Source organism: Toxotes jaculatrix, chromosome 1, assembly GCF_017976425.1.
Source record: "Toxotes jaculatrix isolate fToxJac2 chromosome 1, fToxJac2.pri, whole genome shotgun sequence".
NCBI classification, from domain to species: Eukaryota; Metazoa; Chordata; class Actinopteri; family Toxotidae; genus Toxotes; species Toxotes jaculatrix.
Genome location: NC_054394.1, coordinates 11,865,331 through 11,891,891, shown reverse-complemented (window position 1 = coordinate 11,891,891; position 26,561 = coordinate 11,865,331). Strand labels below are relative to the sequence as shown.

Sequence of the window (26,561 nt, the reverse complement as noted above, 5' to 3'; positions counted from 1 at the left end):
AATTCATATATTGTGGTTAACTAATTTGTTATTGTGCTTTAAATTAAATTGTTTTATTCTACATATGTAAAATATTTTAATTCAATTCCCAATTTTATTTAAAACAATCAAAATGCATATGTAGATGTGGGGGTGGCCAAGAAACCCGGTATACAACAATGAGTTGTGGCAGTCTGGCGCAATTTCCAATTCCATTCAATTTGACAAAATTAGTCTTGTTCAAAAGCTCCACAATAAAAAATGCACATTGGGCCAACCAGAAAGACAAAAGTAAGCAAAAAAAGGGGGGGAAAAATTTCTCAGGAGCACTTCTCAAGAAGAATCAAAATAATACACAACAAAAGAATTTGCTCTAAACTGCCTTTCTGGTTATACCCTTAAAGTTTGGGCCCATGGCAGGAGCTACAATCTGGAGCTGTGTTCAGGAGCTGTGCTTCTCTCCTTTAGGCTCCGGCCACCACAGTCTCCTCACTTTTATACTGGTGGACTGCACCTTCTCAAGAAATCAATATCAATTATCTCTTCCAGCACACTTACTGTAATCCCAATATTAAACAAGATATTATCAAACAGAAGTTCAGTTAAACTTACTTTAAAAACACATATTAAACAAGATACTTACACAGGTTATTCACCACAAAAGACAAAACACCCCTCCCACTCTACCACACTTGGTTTCTTCCCCTGTGAACCCCCCTATTTAGCCAAATGGACCGCTCCAGCTCAGGTTTGGCTGTTCCTGGTCTGACAGAGGAAGAAGTGCAACAAAGGACACAGGTCAACACAATTTAAATTCAATAAATCAAATACACGATCAGTGTGACTTCTCTCCTTCACCCCCTCCTCCAAATGTTCATACCACACACATCACCACCAGCACTTCACACCATTCTGATAGAATCTACCTGAGAAAGAGTGTGTAGCACATGTGCCTTACTTTAGTGCACGGGGTCTCCCTGTGACAGTAGAATAAAACTATTTAATTTAAAGCACAATAACAAATTAAGTAACCACAATATATGAATTACATAATGAATTTAAGTAAATTAAACATACATTTAGTTAGAATTACTAAGGAAATCACATGGACTCCACTGAGGATGTTTCATCAGTCCTCCACTCTGTTGCCATGTTGCTCTTCAGACTGGAGGTAGAGGGTAGGAAGAGCACGCAGCCAGTCCACACATGTTTTTTCCTCGCTCAATCAAAAAATATCTGATGGAGTAAAAAAAAAAAGAAAGGTGTCCATGGTCCTTGAAAGCAGCAACAAGGCACCACACTGAAATACACACAGATTATATTTACCCATCCTTTCCCCAGGCTGTGCCCCAAGAGTTCTTTGCAATCCAATATGGTGTGCCATCCTCCTCAGCACCGTAACCCACAGCCAGGACCGCATGATTCACCCTGTCTGCTGTGTTCTTACAGTGGGTGCTAAACAGACAACACTGATGATTTTAGATCAACAGAGTACATGTGTTTTTGTAGGGTGAGTGTCCTGCTCTCCACCTTCAATATCACATTAAATTCTGCGTTTGCAAAGATGTGTTGTGTAGCTGTTTCTGTAAATATTTTTCTGAATGACCAACGAAACAGAACTGAACTAAAATAAATAAAATCTAAAATAAATATGTGGGTGTGTGTTGAGTTATCGAGGTCCTCGTCTCACCTGGTGTAAACACCTTCTTTGTAGTGCATAAATTCACTCGTGACGTCAAAGCTGAAGCTCACAGGATTGAGCCGGGCCACAGCATCAACCATGGCCTTTTCATCATACTGTGGATGGAAAAACATTTGGGAAAGAGAAATGAACAGCAGAATGAAGTGGAGAGGTAAAGTTGTTGTATTGTGAGTGAAATGTTAGCAATGCAGTATTTTAGGCTGCAACAATAATTCACAACAGTGGTATAATGTCACACAATTATAAGAAAATAATTTGCCTATACTTAAAGTGGCCATTTCAGGTTTCTTATTCTTAACAATTTGCAAGCAACAACGTGGTTAACTGTAACTTTGTGACCCAGCAGTAATTTATTCAAGGAAACCTGTACAATGTCTTACACAATGTAATTTCATATCTTAACTCACACTTGTTATGTTCACAACATCCCGGACAAAGACAGCTGCAAGTTTAGGTTCAAAATGGCACGTGCCATCCTAAAAAAAAAAAACAGGAAGTGCAAAATGCATTTTTTAAGATTTTTCTTTAAAAAAAACATGATGAAACTTTACTCAAGAGAAGTCATACATAGCCTTTGTAGGGATAGTCCTCCTCTGTCATGAGACCTTTGTTGTATTTGATGTACTCTAATGCCTGGCTGGGGAGCCCACTGAAAAAAAAGAACAGGTTTGTTATCTCACAGACGAGTGATCAGCTATTGATACAACTGGTTAAAGTCTAATACACAAGTCTTCTTATAATTAGTGTAATTTATAATGTATTATAAGTTGTAGTTGTAAATATAAAACTAACTTAATAACTTCCAACTTACCCCAGGCATCCATAATTATTGAAGTGTTTGGCACAGTCTATCAGCTGCTGCTCAGACTGAAATGAAGATAAACAAACTGCATTATGCTTTAACACAAAGGAATAGAAACAGACACACAGTGTCAAGGGAATCCTTTCAAATTTTGGTCAAACATTTGTGATTTTCTGAGGGCTGCTGTTTTAGCCCAAGACATATTAATGCACTGAAAGGCAATTTTGAAAAGAGAGAAAGAAAAGACAGCAAAAAGGAAAAGACTGTGACAAAAAAGAGAAGAAGAAAATCACCCCATTTAAAGTGGAAAAGAAAGCTTTTACTTTCTAAACAAAAACCAACAAGGAGCTGTGTACCATAAACCATAAAAATGATGTGCCCAGTCACAGAGCGAAGGAGAGAATGCACAAACAGTTGGCCAACACAAATGCAGCCTCTGCCCCAGCCAGGACACTGAAATACAGAAGATGAAAAGGAAAAGGAGGGAAGAGGCAGGTGAGGCCGCAGAGGCCACACAATTAGCACCCACACTCTCAGTCATTCCTGCTGCCTCATATAAAGTTTCAAGTGGCAGGACATCAAGGACTAACCTGGGTTTTTTGACCCTGGACTGATAAGGACATGAATGAGGTGGCATCAGAACTCTGTAAACTAGAATCTGACGGTGGGAAAGAATATGCTTGAGTTCTGTGTGAAATCATAGCCTCCTATCTCCCACACACTGGAGAAATACGTGTGCTTCCTGCACCACAGAAAGGGAATTAAATGATAACACGTGGAGGGAGATTTCCCCCGACAACCGTGGGACACCGTGGGATGATGATGCAAACAGTGACTACCAGAGAGACACTTTCACCCTGTGCTCAGACCTAGCGAAGACAACGACACGCAAACAGCAGCCCAATGAGACTGTACATGTACTTGTCCCCAAGGTGTATGAGGGTAACTGTGGGCTCACCAGACCCACTGACGGGATACAGAACAGTACACAGGAAGCCCATCTGAAATATCACTTCCTCGCTGACCTGCTCCCAGACATTCAGAAAAACGTCAAACAACACTGAGGCAGAGAAAAAAGAAAGAAAAGGCTGATACTGATCAGAAACTCCAGATGGCTCAACTTCAAGCATACAGTGCTCAAGCAAGGGGTTGCGGTGTCAAACATGGTCGCTGAGACAGAGGAGGAGGACAGAGAGGCAGCGGTGAAAGGCACGGCGGCACTGAGGACTTTGTGTGTTACAACTGCAGCAAATAGGGACACAGGGCTTGCACCTGCCCCGAAGCTTCAGCAGTACGGCACCCATGAGGACTGGCGACGTGTGAGGTCAAAGACAGATCGGGGGACAAAAGAGAACAGTAAGAACACCTACTCACAAAGTGACACACATCAGTTAGTTCAAGATGCAATACATGCACTGGAGCAGAAACAGGAAGCAGAAACTCACACTCACAGCAGCCAAGTTCTGAAATGTATCAGTCAGGAGCATACAAAGCACTGCCAACATTCACACTACAACTTCACTACAAGTCTCAGCCCAGACAGCTGTCTTTTTTAGTCAACTCATGAGCAACAGAGTCTGTAATTAAAACAACTGATCTGAATCCTGCTCCGAAAATGAGCAGCACAACCCTAAACACCATATTGGGCCAGTGAAGATAATGTAAAAGAATGATAAATTGTTCTGCCTTACAGTTAAAGATGAAGTTGTGGGAGGTTTCAGAAATTAGGTCTAATTTGCCCTGTGAATTTCCTGGAAAGAGATTTGATGTGTAATATATTTTTATCTTAGTGTGCAAAGAGCTGGGCGTTCAGGTCAAGAGGAAACATGAATTAGACTCTGAATGTGCAGAAAATACACCACAAATGGTAAAATACATTCCAAGTGAACTGTTGTACATTTAAAGGTGTGTATCTGAGAGTCTGAACTGATTCAATGAGCTCACAGCTGCATGCAGAGACAAGAAGTTCAGTACTTACAGTAACTGAAACTGATTTGCATTGGACCTTACATATCTCACATGATGCAGACAATGTACGTGCACTGCCTCCGTCACGATCCCAGCACAGCTGACCAAATACTGCCAAATGTTTAGTTCATATCCACACACATCTCAAGCCAAGAGTGAGCAGAGGCAGTGGGAGGATCTGGGACCATGGGTGAGAAGATGCAATGACACACAGCAGTGGGAGGCGACAGAAATACCACAGGTATTTTACAATCAGCGCTCGAACAAGTACAGAACATCATGTACAATGAGTCTGATGGCCAAAAGAGGTGTACATCTATAACCACAGAACATATGCAGATGCCTAAAAAAACCTAACCTAACAACCCTTAGTTGGGAATAAGAGATTGTATGATAGAGGCAGAAAAAACCAGACACAGATGTAGTTGTTTTGTGAGCTCAATGATCTCCATTCAGAGAGTAACAGCACAGACATTTTACCAGAGATATTAGCTTCCCAGTAGCGATAGCATTCACTGACTCCAAACAGCCAGTGGTGGAGAAGGTCCAGCAGCTGCCACAGCGACCCTGAAGACGCCAACACAACATAACTTTAAAAATGATAATTCACTTATGTTAAAAAGGCAAAGTGTAAGGAGAAATAAAAACATTCACAATGCTATTTGTGGTATGATAGGAAATGCAGGATGCACTCTGCTACATCAGTTTGCATGTTTATTTTCATCTCTCTCACACATCCCCAAACAACAGAAGAGCAGTTTCACGTTTGTTGTATTTCTAGTTTGTATTTTAACATTTAAAAGAAGTGACAATCCTGTCCCTTGTTTTTTCTGCTGCCATTGTCGTTTTTTATCATTCGATTTTGTTCATTTACTCTTAGGTCACAAAAAATGATGTATCTATATGTGTGATTAATGTAAGATACATTACAGTATATTAAACAGCTTTTTTTTTCAGTGCTCACAATGTAGTTTATAAAATAAACAGTGAGTGTTTCTGTCCTGTATAACACAGCAACTGTGAATAATAATGATGAATAATATAATAAAAGTATATAATATATATCAGGATACCTGATTCTTGACGGGAGTCACAAAGTTGCCTTTCGTCCTCCAGTCTACAAACTCGGGGTAAGGACCAGTTCTGGTGACATGACTCCCTTTAGTAACTGAGCAGTTCTACAAGAAGCCAGAATCATAAGATGCTGAGGAGAACCCAACAAAACATATGTTAGAGCTGCACAGAGATAAACAAATGAAATGTGTTATAAATCATATAATACCTGTGGCTCTGTCAAAAGGAAGAATTTCCTGAATTCCTCAAATGTCATGTCTGAGAACTGATTCAGGCCCACTGGATGTGACAATAAACAAGTGTGTGAGAACAGCATCCCTTTCATAACCTAATAATATGACACACATCATTTAAAAATTGACAGTTCATCTTTTGTGGTAAAAATCCATACATTAAATATCATGATACGGGAGTTAATTCAGAACTCTACTGTACTTGTGAAGGAGTGATTCCCAGCATTGTGATGATCAATTATTCTCTTATTCTGTGCGAATATCTGGAGCCGGTGGTCATACTCCTCAGCGTCGTAAACTTTGTTGTGCTGCATGTCAAAATAGAAATTTAACAGCATATGCAAGGGAAGGAAAAAGGTTTGTAAAAAAAGATGTTATGAAAGCATTCAAAGTAAAGCAAATCATAAGACTGTGAAGTGTAAATGTTCAGTAACTTTGTTATCACCTGTGACATCCACTGTTTGAATCGATATTCCTCTGTTGGGACACAGAATGAAGCCAACAGTAAATAAAGCAGCCCAATAATCAACAAGACAAATTTTTAAATTTAGTTCTTAAATTGTCATTATTTACTCCACTACATTTACAGTCACTTTACAAATATTTTACATACACATCACAAGCTTAGCTTATGAAATATGCTGTATGCTAAAATATGCAGATTTAACCGTATGACATAATTTTAAATTTCTCCACCTCCACCAAGTGTGGCAGTAAAATATTTCCACATTAATGCATTAATAATAATAATAATAATAATAATAATAATAATCCTCATTATGAATACTTTTACTTATATACAAGCTGAGTACTTCCACCGCTGCTTTGTTTTAAACACACCTACACCTACACACACACACCTACACACACACACCTAGCCATTGATATTCTGGCAACTATTTGTGCTGCAAACTTTCAGCTGCTAAAGCGTCAAACCTTTTGAGCTCTTCGTTTCGACATTAAGAAAACAACAACGTTTCGCGGTTAAGCAGGCGAATTAAAAGCAACCGACACACTCGATAAGTGTTTACTTACCTTCGACTGAAATCAGCGGTGTTAAATGAACAAAACTAAAGACGCTGGCGATGAACCAAAAGACAACGAGCGCCATCCTCTCTCCACGAGCGCTCGAGCCGGTTATGAGGGGGTCACATGACTCGACTTCTTTTTATAATGTCTACTTAGCGCCCCTTTCCTCCGACGCCCCCTTTTGATCCTTCCCCCAGCAAAACCATACCCAAAACAGTTCATGGGCTAAAACGGTGTAAAACAAACATTTGTCAGCTTTCAGGACACTTCTCCCCCTGAGAAAGAATAGATTTATTAACAAGAGGTAATCAGGAAAGAATACACTTTTATACAAAACTGGAAATACTACTCAAGCTGTTGAAATAGACTGAAATATAATTCTCATACCACTGGGTATTGCTCACTGCAAACATTTGATGTGCCTGTTTGAGGGTAAAGATTCATGTGCAAGGGTGGGATTTAAATACAGTACACATACTGTTCTAGATATAGATTTGATTTGAACACGTGAAAAGTGGTACATGCCTGCCACTTAAGCTTTAGGTGTTTCTATACAAAGCTTGTAAAAAATACATATAAATATTCCAAGAATAAGCACAATATTACTACTGTATAGTTCCTGCTAACACGCTGGAATAGACAGGATACAGAATGTGTTACACTTATAAGTTGTTTTCAACATTTGTTTCAAAGTATCATACACAGGAAAGTTATTACAGTTGAACGATCATAAGGATAACACATTTCGAGGGATATGTTTTTAACACATTGCACATTAGGAAATGCATCAGACTGCCTGTACACAACATTGTACACAGCAAATATTTCTGCTTCATTGGCAAATCGTAGAACAAAATAGTTTACATACTTTTGTGGTATATAATCCATTTCATGATTAAGGCAAAAACCATAATGCACTGGCCAAAGAGGATTAACCATAAAAACTATGCTCTCACTGTCTGAGTGTAAAAGCTGGGAATTTAACTTCCTGAAGTGGCTCAATATTGGTTACATCTGCTACATACACTGCCCGGTGCTTATACTGTATATACATCACGTTGCCCACCAGGGGAATAAAGTGATAATAAGCAAAGCATAAAAACCATCTCTCCAAACCGAAAACATTTCCAAGCTCAATCAGAATCAGCAGGTGCGTCAGTTTGACTCCAGCATTTCCAAATGTCTTTCTCTTTCAGCGGCTACATAAAACATCAGAGCACATGATTCAGCTTTAGCCACGGCAGCAGTCCCCACTTTTCACCGCCTTTATTTCTCTGAGTACATTTTTGAAACCTTAACATTCAAATCTTTCAAATTTTCATGAAATCATACCCCATTTTTGTTGCAATTTTTTTTCTGCAACAGTCATTTAGTGTATTTATATCCAATAACTACCTCTCTGTATTGTAGTTTTACTGGTTAGTGGCGGAGCCCGTCATTCCCTCGCTGAATTCAAATGAACTCGGACTGAATTCTGAAGGAATGCAACTTTACATGCAGCTAGAGGATTAGTCTATATTCATTTTACTTTTAAGAAATGGCTTCTGCGCTAACAAGGCAGAATGTCTGTATGAGGGCTTTAAATAAAGTTTCAAGATTTCTGCAGTAGTATGCAGTTCTCTTTTGACTTTGACATCTGAGCAGAAAACTGGGAGTTGATCATCATGTGTCAAATGTGACCACCGTCTCTCAAGAATGCACATTAGGTTAGGACTAAATATCATGTCTATATACTCTCTCATCTGTTTATTCTGTGGTTGAAAATAACTTCATCATAAAATGGTATTTTAGACGATAAATAACATATAAATACTCTGTAACTATATAAATAAAACCTCTCTGGGCTTCTACTCAGTCTCTAATAACAACTATACACAACAAGTCCATTAGGGAGCACATACTAGAAGGGCACAGCCTACTGCGTCTAATACAAATAATAGTATATGTACATTATAATATATTGTTCCTGTACAGTCCATATGAGGGCTGAGAGAGAGAGAGAGAGAGAGAGAGAGAGAGAGAGAGAGAGAGAGAGAGAGAGAGAGAGAGAGAGAGAGAGAGAGAGAGAGATGCTCTTCATGATGAAGTTTTGGGCTCGATCCTCAGAGACGCTTCATACAGGCTCTCCTCATCCAGCACCATACTACAGTCCAGCAAGTATTTTGCCACCTAAAGCGATAACAGAACACAATCATAACAGTTTTTGCAAGATTCCTCCTTTTGTTCCCTCTGATTTACATGTAGAATGGATATGTTGAGAGCACACACACCTGCTGTTGATTTAAATGTAGAACATTTAGCCCATGGTTGTTTAGGGTCAGTAAGCTATACTTATGCCGGCCTGTTTACTCTCACTTACTTAAAAATAGTATGCTTTGCTTTGCTTTGAATGAAAAGTTTGGTCAGCCCTGCGCAGAATTGAGCGTGTGATTGATGTGATGGTTCACACAGGAGGAGGCGGTGAGTTATGAGTGCGCTGCTTTCCATTCTCTTGTTTTCTGCCTGCAAGTCACGATCACACTAACACACGTGTATTTTTCCTCAATTTTTATTTTGCTTCACAAACAGGACAGGACAAAAAAACTTGAAATGAGGCTATCTGCCAAAATGATATAAATATCTGGTAGTGCTGTTGAATGGAAGGTAATTTATTTTTGGCATCTTAAACTTGAGCAACAATGATAGTATTTTATTTTTATTTTCACTAATCAATACAGACCTATACCTGTGGATTAACTGGACAAACAATTACTAGAAAACCTGAAGTGATTCCACAATACTAATCAAATCTGTAAGCTCCAGGAAATACACAAGAAGTAATCTCACCTTTGGTTGACAATCAATCTTGTAAGCTGTTTGCTGGAACTGCCGTATCTCTCTGATGATGTGAGATATCTGAAGACAAATTAAAGGAAAATTATATAAAATTCAACCTTGCAGATATGTCTGTGTAAGCTCTCATTCATCCAGGTCATAGTTATCCTAAGGGTTGATTTGACAGAAACTGGACTTGTTGTTTGACTTCTTGATAACCTTGCAGGTAGTATTGTCACTAGGTTCCACAGTCATTAAAAATGAACCCACTAGATGAACATTTTGAAACAATATAAGGTTTAATTTACTGTACATCAGCACTCAGGTGTTCTTTACCATTCTCATCTTGGAGAAGTTGACCAGGTTGTCCTCTGTGTAGTTGGGTGTTCCCTCCTCGATGAAGGCCAGGTCAGTCAGGTACATTCCCAGGTAGGGAACACAGGGAGGGTCACAGCTGGTGACACCAGTCAGAGGGAGACAGTAATTGTACAGATGCACACACACACACACAAAGAGCAATAAACACAAAGAATATATAAGGAATGTACAACTTTCCTCCACTAGCCCACTCTATAGGAAATAAACTTACTTCTTCAGAGCTTCTCTCAGGTTTTTGAACCGTCCCTCTGATGACACTAGTTTCTGTAACTTGTCGATCACAGTCTTTGTCTGGAAAATGGATCAAAGCAAAACTGTCAACACTGTGAAATGCAGTTGAAATCTTTTGTTAACCAAAGTTGTCTTCTATTCATTTTGTTTCACTAACAAAATGTTGTGTTTCATTTTTGATAGACGATGCAAAAAGTTTCAAATGTTCACTATTGCTAAAGGCAACAAAACTCAAAGGAATAGTTTGATATTTTGGGAAATACAGTGGTGGAAAAAAGTTTTCGGACATCCTTAAATTTTTATACAATCTCAAATATTATCATGAAATATTTGCAGAAAAATATTTTTTGTATTTCACAAGGTGTGGCTGCATCAGACAGACACAAACAAAAATGATTTCTTTTGTTTATTATTATCAAGAAAAAAAAGCAAAACTAAATTCTTCATGGTGTCAACATGTCGGTTCTCAACATTGTCGGTATCAAAGTTAACAAATAGCAAAGAATGTGTTCAAAACTGAACAAAAAATAAACCATCACATAACAAAATTAATATTTCGTACTCCTGCCATTAGCCCGCAGTAGCACTTTAATAATGGCTGGCTTGTTCTCCACGAGCCTTTCACATTGTTGAGGGGTAATCTTCTCCCATTCTTCTTGAATTACTGTTTTTAATTCTTCCAAATTCTTTGGTTTCCGCATTGAAACAGACCTTTTGATAATCCACCAAAGATTTTCAATGGGGATCATGTCCGGGGATTGAGCTGGCCACTCTGAGACCTGGATATTGTGCTCCTGCAGCCAAGTTCTACTTGACCTGGATGCCTGGCAAGGGGCATTATCTTGCTGAAACATCCAGTTTCGACCTTGACGAAACAGAGCATGTGCAGAAGGGAGCATGTGGGTTTCGAGAATGGCACAATACTTAGCAGAGCTCAATGTGCCATCACAGACAGTGAGGTGACCAACGGCAGCAGCACTCATACATCCCCAAACCATGATACTGCCTCCACCATGCTTGACAGTAGGTACTGTACATGCAGGAGATAATGCCTCACCTGGCCTTCTGCGTACCCTCACATTAGCACGAGGAGCATTAAGCTGGAAACTGGACTCATCCAACCACAGAATCTTCTTCCACTTCCTGGCTGTCCAGTCCTTGTGTGCTTGGGCCCAGCTGCGCTGAGCTAACCTCTGCCTCTCGTTGATCAGGGGCTTCTTAACAGCCTTGCAGGACCTTAAGCCATGATGTAGGAGTCAGCCACGCACAGTGCGGGTGGAACACTGGACACCAGTTTGGTTTGACAACTGTTGCTGAAGCTCACGTGATGTCATTCGGCGGTTTTCCCTGCACATGCGGATCAGGATGCGGCCATTTCTCGCTGAAGACACTCTTGGACGCCCCAGATCTCGGTTTGTCTTCCAAGCTGTTTGCTTGTTTGTGTTTCTGCAGTGTGTATCCAACTGCTGAAGGACTGCATCTGCACTTTCTGGCTATCTGGCGGCAGCTGTACCCTTCCTGGCTGAGAATCTTTATTTTTAGGCGTGTTTCTTGTGTTAAGTTCCATTTAGCCATTTTTGATCTGAAGAACTTTCAAATGTGCTGGCTTTATATAGACACAAAGCACCCTAACAAAAATTGTCTTCAATAAAAAGGATGATCTTTGTTAGTGGGTCAGTGGTACCACAATACTCAAAATTTCTTAAGTATTTTTATGGAGCTAATCAATTTTAAGTTTTTAATGGCTGATTTTAGGATTGGTTTAGTATTGTGGCTGTGACTGTACAAAAACAAACTGCACTTGGAAACTTAAGAGTGACTGTTAATGTAATGTATCACGAAAAAAAACGAGTTGTGGTTTTATGAGGACTTACATGCTGGAACTATTTCTTAGCTGTAAACAGTGATACAAAGTTCGGGAAAAACAAAGAGTTAAAAACCTGAAAATCTTCCACCCCTGTGAAATACTGGTCAATTTCACAGCTGGAAGAACACACCATGAATGACCGGTACCTGCTTGGAGACTTTGAGCCAGGTCTTCTTGAGGCGAAAGATGGAGCTGCGGTTGAGAGAGGATGTGATCTCCAGCACAGCATTGTAGTTGTGGAGGCAGCGGCAGATGTCAGCTACTGCCACCCATTTCTCGATCACTGCTACCCGCATGTTGACATCGTCCCAGTGCAGGATCTCTGTGGCAATCCTGTTACTGATCTGACAAAAACAGAGAAAAATACATGCTGATAATAACTATCGATCTGTCTATCTGTCTGTCTGTCTCAATACTAGAGTAAACACATACGTCGTTGAAATGCTTGGTTGTTTTCATGATGTATGGAGTTCTCTCATTTTTGTCGTTCTTCATCCAACCTTGACCAAAGAATTCCCTGTAGGAAAAAAAAACTGTTTTCAAACCATCAACAATGAAAAACACGCTGACTTTCATTGCGTGTGTGTGTGTGTGTACTTCCTTTCAGCCTCCCACTCCTATAATTTTTATATGTGCCTATGTTTGTGTGTTTGTGTGTGTACTCACTCGTAGGGGATGACCTTGAAGACCAGGTGGTCCAGCAGTGTGAGTTGCTCAGCTATCTCCAGGGCAGAGTGGCTCTCAAACGGTTCAGTCTTACAGTCTTCCATGGCCTGACACACACACACACACAATGAAAAGCATTATCACAAATAATTTCAGTGAATAAGTGTTTTTTTTATACTGAAAAGACTTTTGTGATTTTTCCCTCACCATCTGTGTGATCTCTTCCAGGGTGACCTGGTTGTCTCCAGGGTCCTCCTGAGTTAGAGTCCTGCACAAAAAAAAAAAAAAAAAAAAAAAAGATAAAAGTGAAATCATAACCAAAGTGAATTTTATCCAAATTCACTTTGGTTAAATCCATTTATCAATATAAATGAATCTGACTTTATAAAAAGTGCTAATCTCGACCCAATGCACTGGGTATTAATTTCTCCTTTTTGTCCCTTGTGGGTTACAGACACTTTTAGCTTTCAGCTCCACAGTTTTATAATGTTGGCATCAGAAATATTAGTGTAGAAACTTTTTTATCTACTCGGTGGTGACAAACAGATGTGTTATACATGACTGTATGTGCGATCAAGCGATGATAACAAAAACCAACCTGATAATGTTGGCAGCTGCCTTTCTTTCCTGTGTCAGGAGCTCTGGGTCATGCATCACCTCCTCCAGGAAACCAATTACCCGCATCTTCAGCTCTGTGTTCAACTCAAAATCCTGAGGACCAACACAGGAACAACAACAGCGCCGTTACAGATGTGTTGTTTTTTTTCTTCTGTGAAGGCATAGAAAAAAAGAAGCTAAGAAAAAGAAAGGAAAGGTGAACTGTACCTGCGAGTGCTTGGAGACCCAGTGACGCAGCACATTCAGGACTCTGTTTGTGGCAGCTCTTCTGATAACAAACTCTTTGTCCCCATTCCTCTGGTCAGTAGGAAAACCTGGGACCAGGTTTAACAGGATTACATTAAAAAACTGAATATAAGAACCTGAGTGTATCATTACTCTTAAATGGTTTCTGTTTTGGGTTTTATTTTGTTTTCAGATGGAGAAAAAAAACAGTCAACAGTCTTCATAACCAGTCAAACATTATTCACAAAATATAGAAATGTATATTTAGCCATTGTGTTTCTTTAATTTTAAAATACCGCCTACATCAAGTGATACTTACAATGTAACTAATGGCATTAGGAATGTGATGTGTGAATGTAAGCAGAGAGAGGACTCACTGTAATGTTTGTTCAGGCCCCCTGGTGGTCATGATACACTAAAATGCTTTGGACTCAAAATGACATCAGCTTATCTACAATATATCACAATCTACATGTCTTTTTTTAGGGAGGGGTGAGTAATAATTCAATTGAAAATTCCATTGTATCAGATTTGAGCTACTTTTTCTTTGATCAGATTTCACTTCATTACTTTTAATACATGATATCTAGAGGACACACACAGGAGACTTACAGATGGTCCTCAACAATCCTTTGTAGTAGCCGAAAGAAGCACCTTCCCCTCATGTGACTAACCTGTGCTGGCGAGGGACATACGACGGTACTTCTCCTTGGTTGGTGTGCCTTCATTGGCACCAGCGGTGGCGATGGCGAAGGCCGAGGCGGCAGAAAGGGCACTGCGGTTATTGTCCAGCTCCCGGCAAGATGACACCACCATGCCATTGTTGAAAGAAAACAGGGAAAACTCTACAAGGAGGGAAACAAATAGAGAGACTTAAATCTAAATCCCTTATATACTCTTTATTATTGTCATGAAATTGTCACAGGAAACGTTCACTAAATTAAAAGACAGTTCCTAGTTTTTGAAATATACCATTATTACAATAGCTCAAGTGTAATTTCTGAGCTTCTGACAGGATCAGGCTGAGAGGGAAATGGCGGTGTCTCATTGGTTAGGCGATTTAAGGTGATTTGATTCCCTTTGTGAAGAGCAGTGAACAAACAATAACTGTGTAATCAAACTAAGTTGTTGACCAGTAGAGGGTAACAGAGAGCTAAAATAGACCCAGCACAGTGCGTCCTGCGGCCCCTGGCAGTGACGGCGTACACTCCGCTGTGTTTGCCTCACTGCCTCCCTCCCTCACTCCCTCCCTTCCTCCCTGCCTTCCTCCGTTCAGCCGGGGGCGGTATAGAAGAACACGTACATCGTTGCTAAGGTACAAGGTTTCCTTCCACCTACTCACACAAGGCACTGGCTTCCCTTGTATCCAGCACCGTGGGAAGAGAACACACTGGGGATGAATTGTGCCTGACTACCTACGGGGTGGATGCTCCCTCTCTGTGCAGTATGGGGAGGGCCAGGAGGCTGTGGGTGGTTTTTATCAAGACCTTATTTGGCTATAATTACACTTGTCGTTTCTGAAAAAAAAAAAGTTTGCTCTAAGTCTGCTGTGGCTACATTTATTTAACTCTATGAATCCTGAACTCTGATCACTCCTCACGTGCACAATTAGACTGTGCAGTGTTCCTCTTTTTTAGATCTGAGGCATAATTGGATGGTAAAAAACTTTATGTTGCCTCTGATATTGATAAAATGTAAAAACCTGATTTAGAACTAAAATTTGCATTTTTCTGCTCTGAGTCAGCTGCCAGTTTTCTCTGTTAATAATTACAGATAGTAGAATATCTTCTCAGTATTTGAAAAGTTTTTTTTAATAGAGAGCCTTAGATGTCTGTGTGACACAAAGACCCGCAAAGTGAAATATTTCAAATGTATTACAGAAGCATTTTGGGAAATAAACTTATTTGCTTTATTGCAGAGAGTTAGGTGAGAAAATTGGTACCAATCTAATGTCTGTATGGTAGAAATATGAAGCTGCCATCAGAAGACAGTTAGCTTAGCTTAGCTTAGCACAAAGACCGGGAACAGCTAGCCTAGCTCTGTTCAAAACAAAAAAAAAAGAATCCACCTACCAGCAGCTCTAAAGTTCACAAATTAACAGCAACTACCTGGGCTTTCCCTGGTTGCCTGGTAACCTCATGTGATGTCAAGACTTGTGGAAATCACTACCCTGGACCAAGACATGTCATGTTTCCAAACAAATAATGTATAACTCATATAATGTGTTAATTTAAAGGTCCTGGTATGCAAATTTTAGCTTAGCAGGACCTTCCCCTGTTTCCAGTCTTCATGCTAAGCTACGCTAAACGGATGCTGGTGGTGGATTCATATTTAATGACAGACATAAGAGTACTACTGATCTTCTCATGTAACTGGCAAGAAAGCAAATATCTGCATTTCCAAAAATACTAAACTATTACTTTAATCTTGACAACTATGTGTAGCCACTGTTGACTCTTATACAGTCAGCAAATGTCACATCTGACCTGAAATCCAAAGGCCAAAATTATTTTACTTCTGCTCCAACCCCTGTCAGTGCAGTCCCACAAGACCACAGCGCTTTAAAAATTTTCTTTCATTTCAGTTTAACTGCTCATTTCCTATTATTTGGTTTTTACAACAAGTTCATGTAATCTGCCAATTGACGCCAATTATTCATTCAGTGGTAGGACGTAACATATGACAAGAATAGCAGGCCTGTTAAACGTGTCTCATGTCACCAATGGTTTTTGTTACTGACAATATCTATTATTATTGATCTTATTTTGTTATATTTTCATTCGCCAAGGCGCTCCGCTGGCAAGTACTGTATGTCACTAGCACTAAGAGCTAAGCCACTGTAGTTTGCCAGCTATTGCTTTCTTGCCAAGTCACTTAATATTCTTGCCAACTCATTTGTTTTTTTAACTGGTGGGTTGGGATTCAAATGTAGATCACAAGACGTTCTAAAAGAACAGCTTAGGAGGCACAACACTGGGTCACAACACAAGGGTGGAGAGACGAAGTCATACTGTACCAGAGTTTTTTGACTTGACGTTCTTAGGTGTTGACGGGGACTTGGGAGGAGACATTTCTGCTTCTGCCTCGTCACTCTGACTTGGGTCTTCATCACACTCCTCTCTCACTGAGAGATCTGGACAGAATAACAGTGTTTCACAACCAAGAAGGAAGACAGCAAGGAAAATGTGTGGCATAACCACCGGGTTAGGATTTGAGGTAGCTGGGAATGGCAAGGTTGGGGCAGAGAGGAAAACAAAAAGTCTAGAAAAAAAATTGAGACAACTACAAAGCCCATGAAGTCTGAAAGAAGGAAGCACTTGTGGTTGATAATCATGGTCATTTGAATTTATTATGTTGTTATGAAAAAAAAAGGAATTAGATCCCAAAAGAAACTCATGGCCATTGTCTTTTTGATCTGATATGAAATCATGATTCTACATTTACGACCACATTCCCCATTTGAGACTCTGTTCAATCCCAAAAGATGCTCTTTAAAAAGCAAACTTTTTTTCCTCTATACCATTTATAAAAATCAGCACCTCTGAACAATCATAATGGAGTCCAGAGGATACATACAAGATATGAGCACGACAGTGGACTTGTAAAACATGAGAACCTCATTAAAACTGAGCAAAATCCCTCGGACAGTGATTCTGACCTTGCTTGTTGAGGACAGACTCCTCTGCCTTGCCTTCGGCTTTGGGCTCACCCTCGTCAGGGATTTTGCTGGCCATGGTGCTAGACACATAGAGCTTGTTGATGTCGAGGGTGGTCTTACTGAAGGGTGACATGGTGGAGTGCATGCTTGCATAGCCATTGGGAGAACAGCTGAGTGCAGCCAGGTCCAGGGCTTTGCCCCCTGTGATGATGGGGATGTTGAGCGAAAGCTTGCGGCGGCGGTTGGGCGAGGACGTCTTGGTGATGGAGAGAGGAGGAGGGGAGGAGAACTTGCGGCTGGCACGCGGCGACGTGGGTGGCTCGCCGTAGAGGAGTTTGTTGTTCTGGCTGCTGGCGAAGAACAGCTCCAAAGAACTGCAGGAGAGGAGAGAATGAGAGAGAGCAGAAAAACGGAATGTGAACGTGTGAAAAAGACAGAAGGACGAACGTTAGCATGAGCAACTTTCACAACTAAAAAACAACACTTTAAAATTTTGAGTTAATATTTCAGTGGCCTGACAGTGAGACAGTGGAAAGGGGAGAAATGCAGGTGCGTGGTGCACTTGGTGTCTGTACACAGAAGCAGAGAGAGAACACATTAACCACAGGGCTCTTCGGGAGCTCTTGCCTCTTTTATTTAAGCTACATTGTTTAAGACAGCATCCTCCTTGCACTGAGAGCCACCCCCTCTGAAGGCCTATAAATAGCATGTCAAGTGACAGTGTGGGAGGCACGGGTGCTGCCAACAGCAACCAGCCCAGGGGAGGCCCACAGAGACATGGGGAGAGAGAAAGAGCGAAAAGGGGAGCCAGATAAAGACAGAGAGGGAAAGTGGGAGAAAGAGACAGAGGTGCAATGCAAAAAAAAAAAAAAAAAAAAGCAGGGGCGAAAACAGTGAGACAAAGAGGGAGGGGGCGAGAGAGGTGCAACATAGTGGATATGGATTCCACCACAGTGAAGGCTGCTGGCTGGGAGTGGGCGAATGGGAAGCCTCCAGCCCTGTATGGTGTTAGCTGCAGCCATGTTGTGTCTCCTCGCCTAAATTCACAAAACAGTAGAAAGAAAAAAAAGGGAGATGAGAGGAGAACAGATGAGAGGAGAAAAAAAGGAGGAGGTAGGGTGCGAGGAAAGGAGGGATGGTAAGCAGGTAAGGAAGAGGCAAAACGCAAATAAAGATAGAGGACACAGTAAACTGGAGTCAAGAGAAGACACAAGTATAGTGGGAAAGAGGAAAGACAAGAGGAGATAATTAAGCAGGAGAGGCCAGAGCAGTAAGATTAAAAACGAGGAAGCAGGAGGAGAGGAGAGGAGAGGAGAGGAGAGCAGGGTCTGGGTGCAAAACACCACCATCAATATTTAATACCGTAGAGCCGCTGCAGATGATGGGAGAAAGGGAGAGAGGGAGAAAGGGAGAGAGGGAGAAGACGAGGAGAGGAGAGGGTGGGGTCCTGCAGCAGAGTGAAGGGTTGCCATGGTGACAGCGCAGCGGAGAGAGGGATGGTCAGACTTGTGGAAAGAAAAATAAAAGCGAGAGAATGGAAAAGGGTAAAGAGAGGAACGAGAAAGAAGAGGAAGGGTTAGGAGGAGGTGGGCGGACACGGGACCCAATTAACTGTGATGGTGGACCGAAGATGTGTCGATGTGACCTCTCGCTGCTGCCTCCTCTCTGGTCCCTTCTCACCTGGACGAGATATGATAGCATGACGGGCTGCTTACGCCAGGGAAGTACCACCTTTTCACTGCACCATTACAGCACTGTTGCTGCATCTTCAGGAGAAAATGTGTGAAATCTCAAACTTTGTTCTTTTTTCAGTTGTGACGAGCTGCACGGATTGGCCTTGCAGGAAAATGCTCAGACGAGTTTAATGTGACAGTGTCCACTTAAATGCTCACAGAGAACGTGCAGGGGTAGACAAAATTATAAAAACACTTCATGACAAAGAACTACAATAACTCTAAAGTAACTTAATCTCACTTATAAACACTGGTACACAAGTAAGCTATGTACTAAAACTCAGTTGTCCCATGTTGGTTTGAAAAGACACATCAAATACTGGCACTCAGACTGCATACCATTGTTACTTCAAAGTTAAAGCAAAAGTTCTACATTTTGGGAAGTCTCACTTGTTTGCTGTCTTGTTTAGAGTTAGACGAAGGTTGATACCACTCTTATATCTGTCCCGTAAATATACAGCTAAAGCCAGCAGCTACCAGCAGCTTAGCTTAGCATGAAGATTTGAAACGGGGGGAACACATCCAGCCTAGCTCGGTCTGAAGGTAATTCAACCTACAAACACTTCTGTAGCTCAGTTGTGTCTGGTTTGTTCACTTGTTAAGACAAGTTATGGTTTTGAGGTGGGTTATGTGCCAGAAACAAAAGCAGTTAGCTGTAAAAGACTTGCTGTGACCCTGAGTTTGTCAGGTAACCAGCAGAGACTTTGGTTTTAGATTAAAGAAACTATTTATATGAATTATAGTGATCTTTAGAGGCGCTGGTAAGATTTTGTTTTGAAGATTTTTGCTAGCTGCTTCCTCCTGCCTCCAGTTTTTATACTAAGCTCAGCTAACTGTTTTCCCTGCCGTACTGTAGCTTCATATTTAACAGACAGATCTGAGAGATGTCTCATTCTTCTCATGTAACTGTAAACAAGGAAGCAAATAAGTACAGTCAATGTAGTACAGTCAAAGACACGCAAACAAACACACACACACAAAGTATGCAGAACGAACTATAAAATGTTGGGACCACATCAGCACGATGCAATCTTCAAACATTCCCTCTTGGAATCAACTCACTCACTCACCGTGCAGGGATGGCACTGATGGGCTTCTTGTAGATGGTGATGAGCTTGTCCAGCACCACATCGGCGCTGGTGAAGACACGGTAAGAGTGAAGGAAGGTGTTCAGGAAGTCAATGGAGAGGAAGCGCAAGTCCGTCAGCCTCTCCAACAAGCGCTCCACGCTGGCGTAGCGGATCTGCAGCACCTTACAGGAATTCATCATCTTGCTGAAGCGGATGTCAACATCATCACAGTACAAGCTGGTGTCCGACCTGTGTTGAAGGGCAAGTGAGGTTAGGAATGTTACTCACAGGGATTTGCCTTATGCTACATACGCACCCAAGAGGTATGTAGATATTTTCTAGTCATGTGTAGCGTAGTGGGTAGTCCATCAGAATAAAAAGGTGAAATAAGCAAAACCTAAAAATGTGTTGAAAGAGGAGTAGTTTTAGCCTTGCATAGGCCTCAGAAGATTTAGAGTCCTAGTACACACCACAAGCCTCTAGTGGCCCATGCATAACTCAGGGAACCGTCAGTCATTCAGGGCCCCTTGGACAATGCAAAGGATTGTAGGTATTTATTGTGTTAGAGCTGCTGTTGAGCTGAACTTGGCTCAAAATTTCTAGTGGTGGCTTTGTATACATTCATAAGGAAGGATCTCTTTGATCTTGTATTTCCATTTGTGGGAGGACAAATTTTAAACCTCGAAAGTGAGAAGATTTTTGAAAAGTAGGAACATTTTGTCATGTTTAAGTTATGAGTAAAGTCTGGGGTCAGGTGTGTAGTTGTGATCGTAAACGTCAGAGCGCAGGGAATAGGTTATGTCATTAAGGGTAGTACATGGAAGTACATGGGGCACATAGTGTATATTCATGCATTTTTTATGCATTTGTCATGTATCTGTGTAATGCCAGTCTCTGTTTGTGCATGTATAATGTATGTGCATTGCTGCGTGGCGTCCGACTCTCACTTAATCATCTGTGGAACGGTGACTTTACTGTTTTCCTCGAAGGCGTTCATCATCAGACCATTGCAGCGGATGTTGTCAATGCACTGTAATGCAAGCAGACAGACAGACAGTGGGCTTTCTGTGTGTATAACAGTGCATGAGGGTGAGGGGGTTCACAAACCTGTGGATGCTACAGGTGTCTACATTTATTTGAAACATACTGTATCCAGTATTAAGTAACTGAATACAGGTGAGGGGATGTACCTGACTGATGTCGCTCGTCCATGCTGACTTCTCCTGTCGGGACGAGGCCACCAGGATGACGGTGTAAGGCTGGCCATCTTTGGGCTCCACCATCACTTTAAAGTCCAGGTGCTCTGTGTCCTGGCCACTGCGCTCTCCTTTGGCTGCAAAGCACAAGTTCAACAATCTTTATTTGAACAGAAAAAAATACAACATACTGACAGCAAACACCGTAAGACGGAGGAGGAATAAACAAAAAAAAGATGCAAACAAAATAAAATATAAATGTAGATGTTAGCAAGGCTCAAATACTCTTTCTTTTCATGACTGAGTATAGTTTAAAGCCCTTAGAGGTACCAAATATAATTTTAAATCAGATTTTGTGATGTGTATTGTAATAGATGTCTTTTATATTGATTTATGCATCCATAAACATTTACCATCAAATCAAAATGCTGGAAAATTGAGAAAAATCCCATTCTATCATGATCTTACCCTGAAAAGTTACAGTACAAGGTAGAAAAATCCTCAAGGAGCTGTGTGATAGGGAGTCCAGCTGTGATTTTCAGATGGCTTTGCCAATACTGAGCAATGTTCTAGACATTTTCCCACCAGTAAAGATTAAATAATGTGGGTAAAGCTTTCCAAACCAAGCTAAAGGTGACTGATTCTTACTAGTATCTGTTACAAAAAAACTCCCTTTAAACTGTGTAAAAGTCTTCTTCAACAGGTTAAAGCCCTACATTGATCTAAAGGCAGCAGCACATATGTATTTTCTCTCTGCAGCCTCTAATTTTGAAAAGTGTGCTCTGATGCACAATGATCCATTGTGGTTAACTAGATTAAATCACATGCAACTAGCACCAGTCAAACAGTCAACAATTTGACTGATTGTTTAGGTCAAATTTAATGGTGATGGGTCAAGAAACAATATCACTTGAGGAAAGAGTCTTCAACTCACATAAACAGGATTACAGTGGAGAATTGTTGGGTTTGTATAGAAACTACTCACAGAAACTACTTCACTCAGTCAAAACAAAACGTAGAATGTTATTTACATACAGTTTACAGTTACTGAGGGAATAAAGGGGAAAAGGTAGAAATTATGCAACTAGCATGTTAGGATAACATGTTACAATTTCTTTATAAATTAAAGAGTCAGTATGACAGGGTGTGAAAATTCAGCCCCACACTATGAACACAATCTGTCTGTCTTACACATTATGTTGTGATGTGGAGAAACATACCCTCTCTATATACATCACTTTTGGTTTATCTAATGGCTTCTGGAAGTGATTTATTAGTGTTTATTTATCAATCATTGATGAGGATGTTACACAAAACTGTCCCCTCAGAAACAGAGCATGTGCAGTTTATACAAATCACTGACTGAGGTTACTGCAAGCTCGTGTTTTCTGAGGCGAAGTGAGGTGAAGCGAGGTGAAGTTTGGGAGCTATATTTACAAAAAAGTGCATCACTTGATGTTTTAACTACTTCATAAAGTATATATACATTTCTACGTATGTGAAGTATATTGAGAAAACACTGCACTGTATGTTGTGACTTACACTCATCATCTGTCCCCTCTGGCTCCTCCATCAGTGTGCAGTCTATGAGAGAGACCACTCCATTCTGTGGGTTGAAAAGTTGCAAGGTCACATGCAGCATGTCAGAGGAGGTGTGCGTGTGTATGTAGTTTAATTTTACTTTAAATTTTAAATGATTAATCTTTAGAGATAAAATCACTCTTTTAATTGAATCACTAGTTCAATTGGTTCCCTCATGTAATTCCAAACTCTGAATTTGCAATTAGCACTTGTTTTATTGGATACTGTGATAAAAGTTGTGTGATAAAAGTTCCTGAGTTATTTTTTTCTTTTTTTTTTTTGTACCAGGCCCACATGATTACAGTCCTGTTGTACCTTAGTGATGTGAAGTTTTCCTCCAGATCCTCGGGTACAGATGATGAGATGTTTGGAGAAGAGGAAACACTGTCTCTCGCCTTCCTTCTTCAGAGACAGAGAGCCCAGTCGGCCTCTCGTGATCTTCCCTTTCTCGCTCATCGGCACCTGGATCAGAGACCCTGTGGAGTCACGAGCACATATAAACACACATGGGAAAAAAAACATACAGTTTCCTCTCAGCTCTTCATGCTGACTTTGACTTTGCACTGAAAGTGGCTCACCTTAGAAAGCCTTTTATAGTGTGTCATTAAATAATTAAATAACACTCTCAGCTATTCCTGTAGCACAGGATCCACACCCTTACATTATCAGGTGTTGACACCGGTGCTAAAAGTATTTACTCCTATTGTATCTGTAAATTTCACATTCAGATTTTTGCTGTTTGCAGTTACATTGAAATATGTAACAGGCATGTGTTTGTGCATCAGTGACATATGATTTTATCCACCACTGCAGAGATGGAGGAGGATGATGAACATCTGGGTGAGGCTACAGGAGAGATGAGTCCAGACGGTGTTAAATGCATGTTGAAAAATTCGTATTTTACTGTAATACATCTTACCTTTTATCAATATGACATCAGCCCTTAGGAAATATTGTTTTTTATGAAATTGATCAAAAGTACAAAGGCCTGGTTGCTCTTCAGTTTTATGGACTGGAGTACAAGTTTGCACCATTGTATTTTAACTTTGCAAATCAACCTATTGCAGTTTGTACAATGACATTCTCATAATATCAAATATTTTCCCTTTAATTATATTTCATACCTTTGCAAACAGCTTTGCAGTTTGTAAGTTGCGTTACACAACCTTTCTTTAGGTACTGGGGGTTCAGACTGGGCTTCAGAGAGTGAGGTGTGTTTTTCAATGTTTACTCTCATTTTTATTTGCTGGTCATAGGGTTAGCAAACAAACCAATGACTATAAAAATGAATTTCATCTTTTCATCGTCAGTGTGTTTTAATCTGACAATGGAGCAAACTTACCTTGTCGAACAAATGTCTGGCTGGTGTCCAACAACACTTCACAACCCTCCACGATCATCCGTTCAATAGCCAAGTTCTTCCTGATGTTCTCCGTCTCGCTCACCTCATCGTGCATGATTCTGAGAGAAAACAGATACTCACTGATTCAAGTACTTCATAAATGAAGCCATGGTGCTAACAGAGAATCACCAACTGTTTGTGACTTTGGTCCATGATTGCTTTACCTGATCTAAGAGGACTGACCGAAAAACTGCTTTATGAATCTGATACAGCAGGTATCCCCACTTCGTGTACATGGTCAAGATTTTAATACACACAGAAATACAGTACAGGAGTTCTACCCTGATCTATTTTACATGACACATACATACAATTTACTGACCTAAGGAGTTAGCTTAGATTAATTTTGTAAACTAGGACAGAGGGTCAGTGTCAGCCCTCCCCACCATTCAGAAAGACACACCACAATGATGTGATTAAAAACAACGCAAAACAATTTAAGTCCTACAAAGCTCTACATCCAATTAAGTACATTGAGTTTCTTTAAGTTGTAACATAAAGTACAACATACAGTACTTTTTTAAGTGACTGATTGACTGACAGAAGATCTACCTGGAAAGTTCTTCCAATTTTGACTTAGCGTAGTCCAAACTGTTTCTCTCCACATGCTCGTGGGGTGTGTGAGCCAGCAACTCATGCAATGTCAGAATATAGCGAGGGATCTAAGAGAGAGAGAGACACAGAGGGAGTGAGATATGCTCGAAACATTTACTGAAAGGAGAATGTTTTATCTTTTTGTGTCAAAATGTAAACTTCAGGCTCTGGAAAGTCAAGAAGTTTAAAGGTTTTTAGAAACCACTGTCAAGCATCTTGACTGAAAGACGCTAAATCCAGCTGCGTACATCTCACCAACCGTGACCAAATACAGCTATCCATACTAATGAAGTTAATTGGCCTAATGAGCCCCTACTTGAAACATGGGGTACGTGAGGAAGGTCTCCAGCGTCCTCTCCTCACAGTCTGGCTTGGCCTCGTACTGCTTCAGCAGCTTGTCAAAGTCTCGGTTCTGCTTGCAGTGGGCCAGGATCTGCAGGCTGTACTGATGATTCCTCACAAACTCCTGGTAGATGTTCAGCATGGGCAACAAGATGTCGAACAAGTCAGCTGTAAAGTGAAGCAGAAGTGAATGAATACATAACATATGTTTAATTCATTCATGCAGTATATTTCATCCAACGGGGATAGCCCCTAAAGACACACACAACCAATGAGCAAGATATTTAAAAAAAAAAAACTTTTTTACTCCTCAAAGGTTATTCAAATATAATTGTGGATGCATTGAGTGCCAAAACCAATCATCATTATCCAGGGTTGGTGGCTTAAGTCACAGATGGAGATATCTCATAAACCTGCAGACATTGAACTGAAAATATCTTCTCTTTTTGTGAGTGATTTGAGTGAACTGACCCAAATCCCAACAAAAACAAGGCTAATGTTGAACTGTGTGGGTGACTGAGGGTTCATCTCTGTGTCTCTTACCCAGAACCAGTGTTGGCCAGCTGGCTATCCTGGCCTTCAGACCCTGGTAGAAGATTTGGTGGAGGAACATGATGGTCTCACTGATAAAACAAATAAGCACAATGGAAGTCATGAGCCATTGTTCATAACTCTTGACAGCTGCCACTGCACCAAGTCGCACCACAATCTTAACCAGTTTCACCACCAGATACCTGTTAAGGAAGATGCTGCTGACGTCATCATGGGTGATGGGTGGCTTCTTAGAGCTGGCAGCCATGCGTAGCGGCCGCAGGAAGTTGTTGACCAGGATGTGCAATTGCTGGACGTATTCGGCCTCGGCTTCCAGCATGCTAAACACCACCTGGTTCCTCTTCCTCATGCTCTCGGCGTGGGGTGAACGAATGTAATCCTGGATTATAGTCTTCCACTTCCTGCGGCAAATCCAACCTCGCAGGAAGCTCTGGACCTGTGATGAAAAGGTTTAGCACACAAAAGTTAAGCTACATATGTTTGTATGTGTGTGCCCCTGCATGCATGAGGTAATGCTGTGGGTTTTGGAAGGGTCTTTGACTAATAAGTAGGGTAATTTTTCCTACACAAAATGGAGTATTTAGTCCTTCAGCACATCCTAAAACATTCTGGAAAAATTTCATACCTGACTTGATCTAATTTGATACTTGATTTTCATATGACTCCCATCATTTGTTAATAACTGATGTCAGCATGTGATAATAAACACTATTCCAATTAAAATGAGAAAATCAGTTGCAAAGAGTTACATATAATGGCTGTAAGATAATTAGCATTCTTTACATGAAGATAATGATGATGTGCCATTCTTCAACTGCTCAGTGGTATATAATGTGGGACAATGAAA

The 26,561-nt window shown here is 40.6% G+C and overlaps 2 protein-coding genes across 6 annotated transcripts in view; both read right to left on the bottom strand.

The window, feature by feature from the left end:
• Positions 1 to 905: 905 nt before the first annotated feature.
• On the bottom strand, positions 906 to 6,890 carry LOC121183748 (pro-cathepsin H-like). 4 transcript variants are annotated; one of them, XR_005894227.1, is made up of 13 exons: positions 6,794 to 6,890; positions 6,204 to 6,235; positions 5,961 to 6,066; positions 5,734 to 5,804; positions 5,525 to 5,629; positions 4,932 to 5,018; positions 2,493 to 2,548; positions 2,249 to 2,330; positions 2,089 to 2,157; positions 1,670 to 1,776; positions 1,306 to 1,434; positions 1,057 to 1,215; positions 906 to 956 (listed from the first exon to the last, which is right to left on the bottom strand). XR_005894227.1 is itself a non-coding variant. In XM_041040965.1 (12 exons), the coding sequence occupies exons 1-12, from the start codon at positions 6,867 to 6,869 to the stop codon at positions 1,140 to 1,142; spliced, it is 996 nt and encodes a 331-aa protein (XP_040896899.1). In that variant the 5' UTR covers positions 6,870 to 6,890; the 3' UTR covers positions 963 to 1,139. The 4 variants fall into 4 exon arrangements, 2 of the variants coding, with proteins under 2 accessions (XP_040896899.1, XP_040896912.1); XR_005894228.1 differs by lacking the exon at positions 906 to 956 and having other exon boundaries at positions 963 to 1,215; positions 1,306 to 1,448; XM_041040965.1 differs by lacking the exon at positions 906 to 956 and having other exon boundaries at positions 963 to 1,215.
• Positions 6,891 to 8,828: 1,938 nt separating this feature from the next.
• The window catches only part of LOC121183737 (ras-specific guanine nucleotide-releasing factor 1-like), a 28,769-nt gene continuing 11,036 nt past the window's right edge, over positions 8,829 to 26,561 (bottom strand). The window contains exons 5-27 of one of the 2 annotated variants that reach the window (XM_041040943.1): positions 25,897 to 26,150; positions 25,706 to 25,785; positions 25,137 to 25,330; positions 24,779 to 24,888; positions 24,167 to 24,285; positions 23,119 to 23,300; positions 22,786 to 22,849; positions 21,238 to 21,380; positions 20,995 to 21,077; positions 20,048 to 20,296; positions 17,245 to 17,618; positions 16,598 to 16,719; positions 14,261 to 14,429; positions 13,569 to 13,675; positions 13,342 to 13,454; positions 12,951 to 13,011; positions 12,744 to 12,850; positions 12,510 to 12,594; positions 12,224 to 12,421; positions 10,191 to 10,270; positions 9,938 to 10,055; positions 9,614 to 9,682; positions 8,829 to 8,956 (exon numbers count right to left, since the gene is read on the bottom strand). In XM_041040943.1, the coding sequence (XP_040896877.1) occupies positions 8,864 to 8,956; positions 9,614 to 9,682; positions 9,938 to 10,055; positions 10,191 to 10,270; positions 12,224 to 12,421; positions 12,510 to 12,594; positions 12,744 to 12,850; positions 12,951 to 13,011; positions 13,342 to 13,454; positions 13,569 to 13,675; positions 14,261 to 14,429; positions 16,598 to 16,719; positions 17,245 to 17,618; positions 20,048 to 20,296; positions 20,995 to 21,077; positions 21,238 to 21,380; positions 22,786 to 22,849; positions 23,119 to 23,300; positions 24,167 to 24,285; positions 24,779 to 24,888; positions 25,137 to 25,330; positions 25,706 to 25,785; positions 25,897 to 26,150 (3,174 nt within the window). In that variant the 3' untranslated portion in view covers positions 8,829 to 8,863. The remainder of the gene's footprint in view (positions 8,957 to 9,613; positions 9,683 to 9,937; positions 10,056 to 10,190; positions 10,271 to 12,223; positions 12,422 to 12,509; positions 12,595 to 12,743; positions 12,851 to 12,950; positions 13,012 to 13,341; positions 13,455 to 13,568; positions 13,676 to 14,260; positions 14,430 to 16,597; positions 16,720 to 17,244; positions 17,619 to 20,047; positions 20,297 to 20,994; positions 21,078 to 21,237; positions 21,381 to 22,785; positions 22,850 to 23,118; positions 23,301 to 24,166; positions 24,286 to 24,778; positions 24,889 to 25,136; positions 25,331 to 25,705; positions 25,786 to 25,896; positions 26,151 to 26,561) is intronic. The other variant, XM_041040950.1, reaches the window with a different exon arrangement.

Coding starts and splice junctions, on each gene's coding strand:
- LOC121183748 (XM_041040965.1), bottom strand. CDS start 6,869: ATGGCGCTCGTTGTCTTTTGGTTCATCGCCAGCGTCTTTAGTTTTGTT. Junction 1,435..1,669: donor AAAGAAGGTGTTTACACCAG/GTGAGACGAGGA, acceptor TTGTCTGTTTAG/CACCCACTGTAAGAACACAG. Junction 1,216..1,305: donor ACAGCCTGGGGAAAGGATGG/GTAAATATAATC, acceptor TTACTCCATCAG/ATATTTTTTGATTGAGCGAG.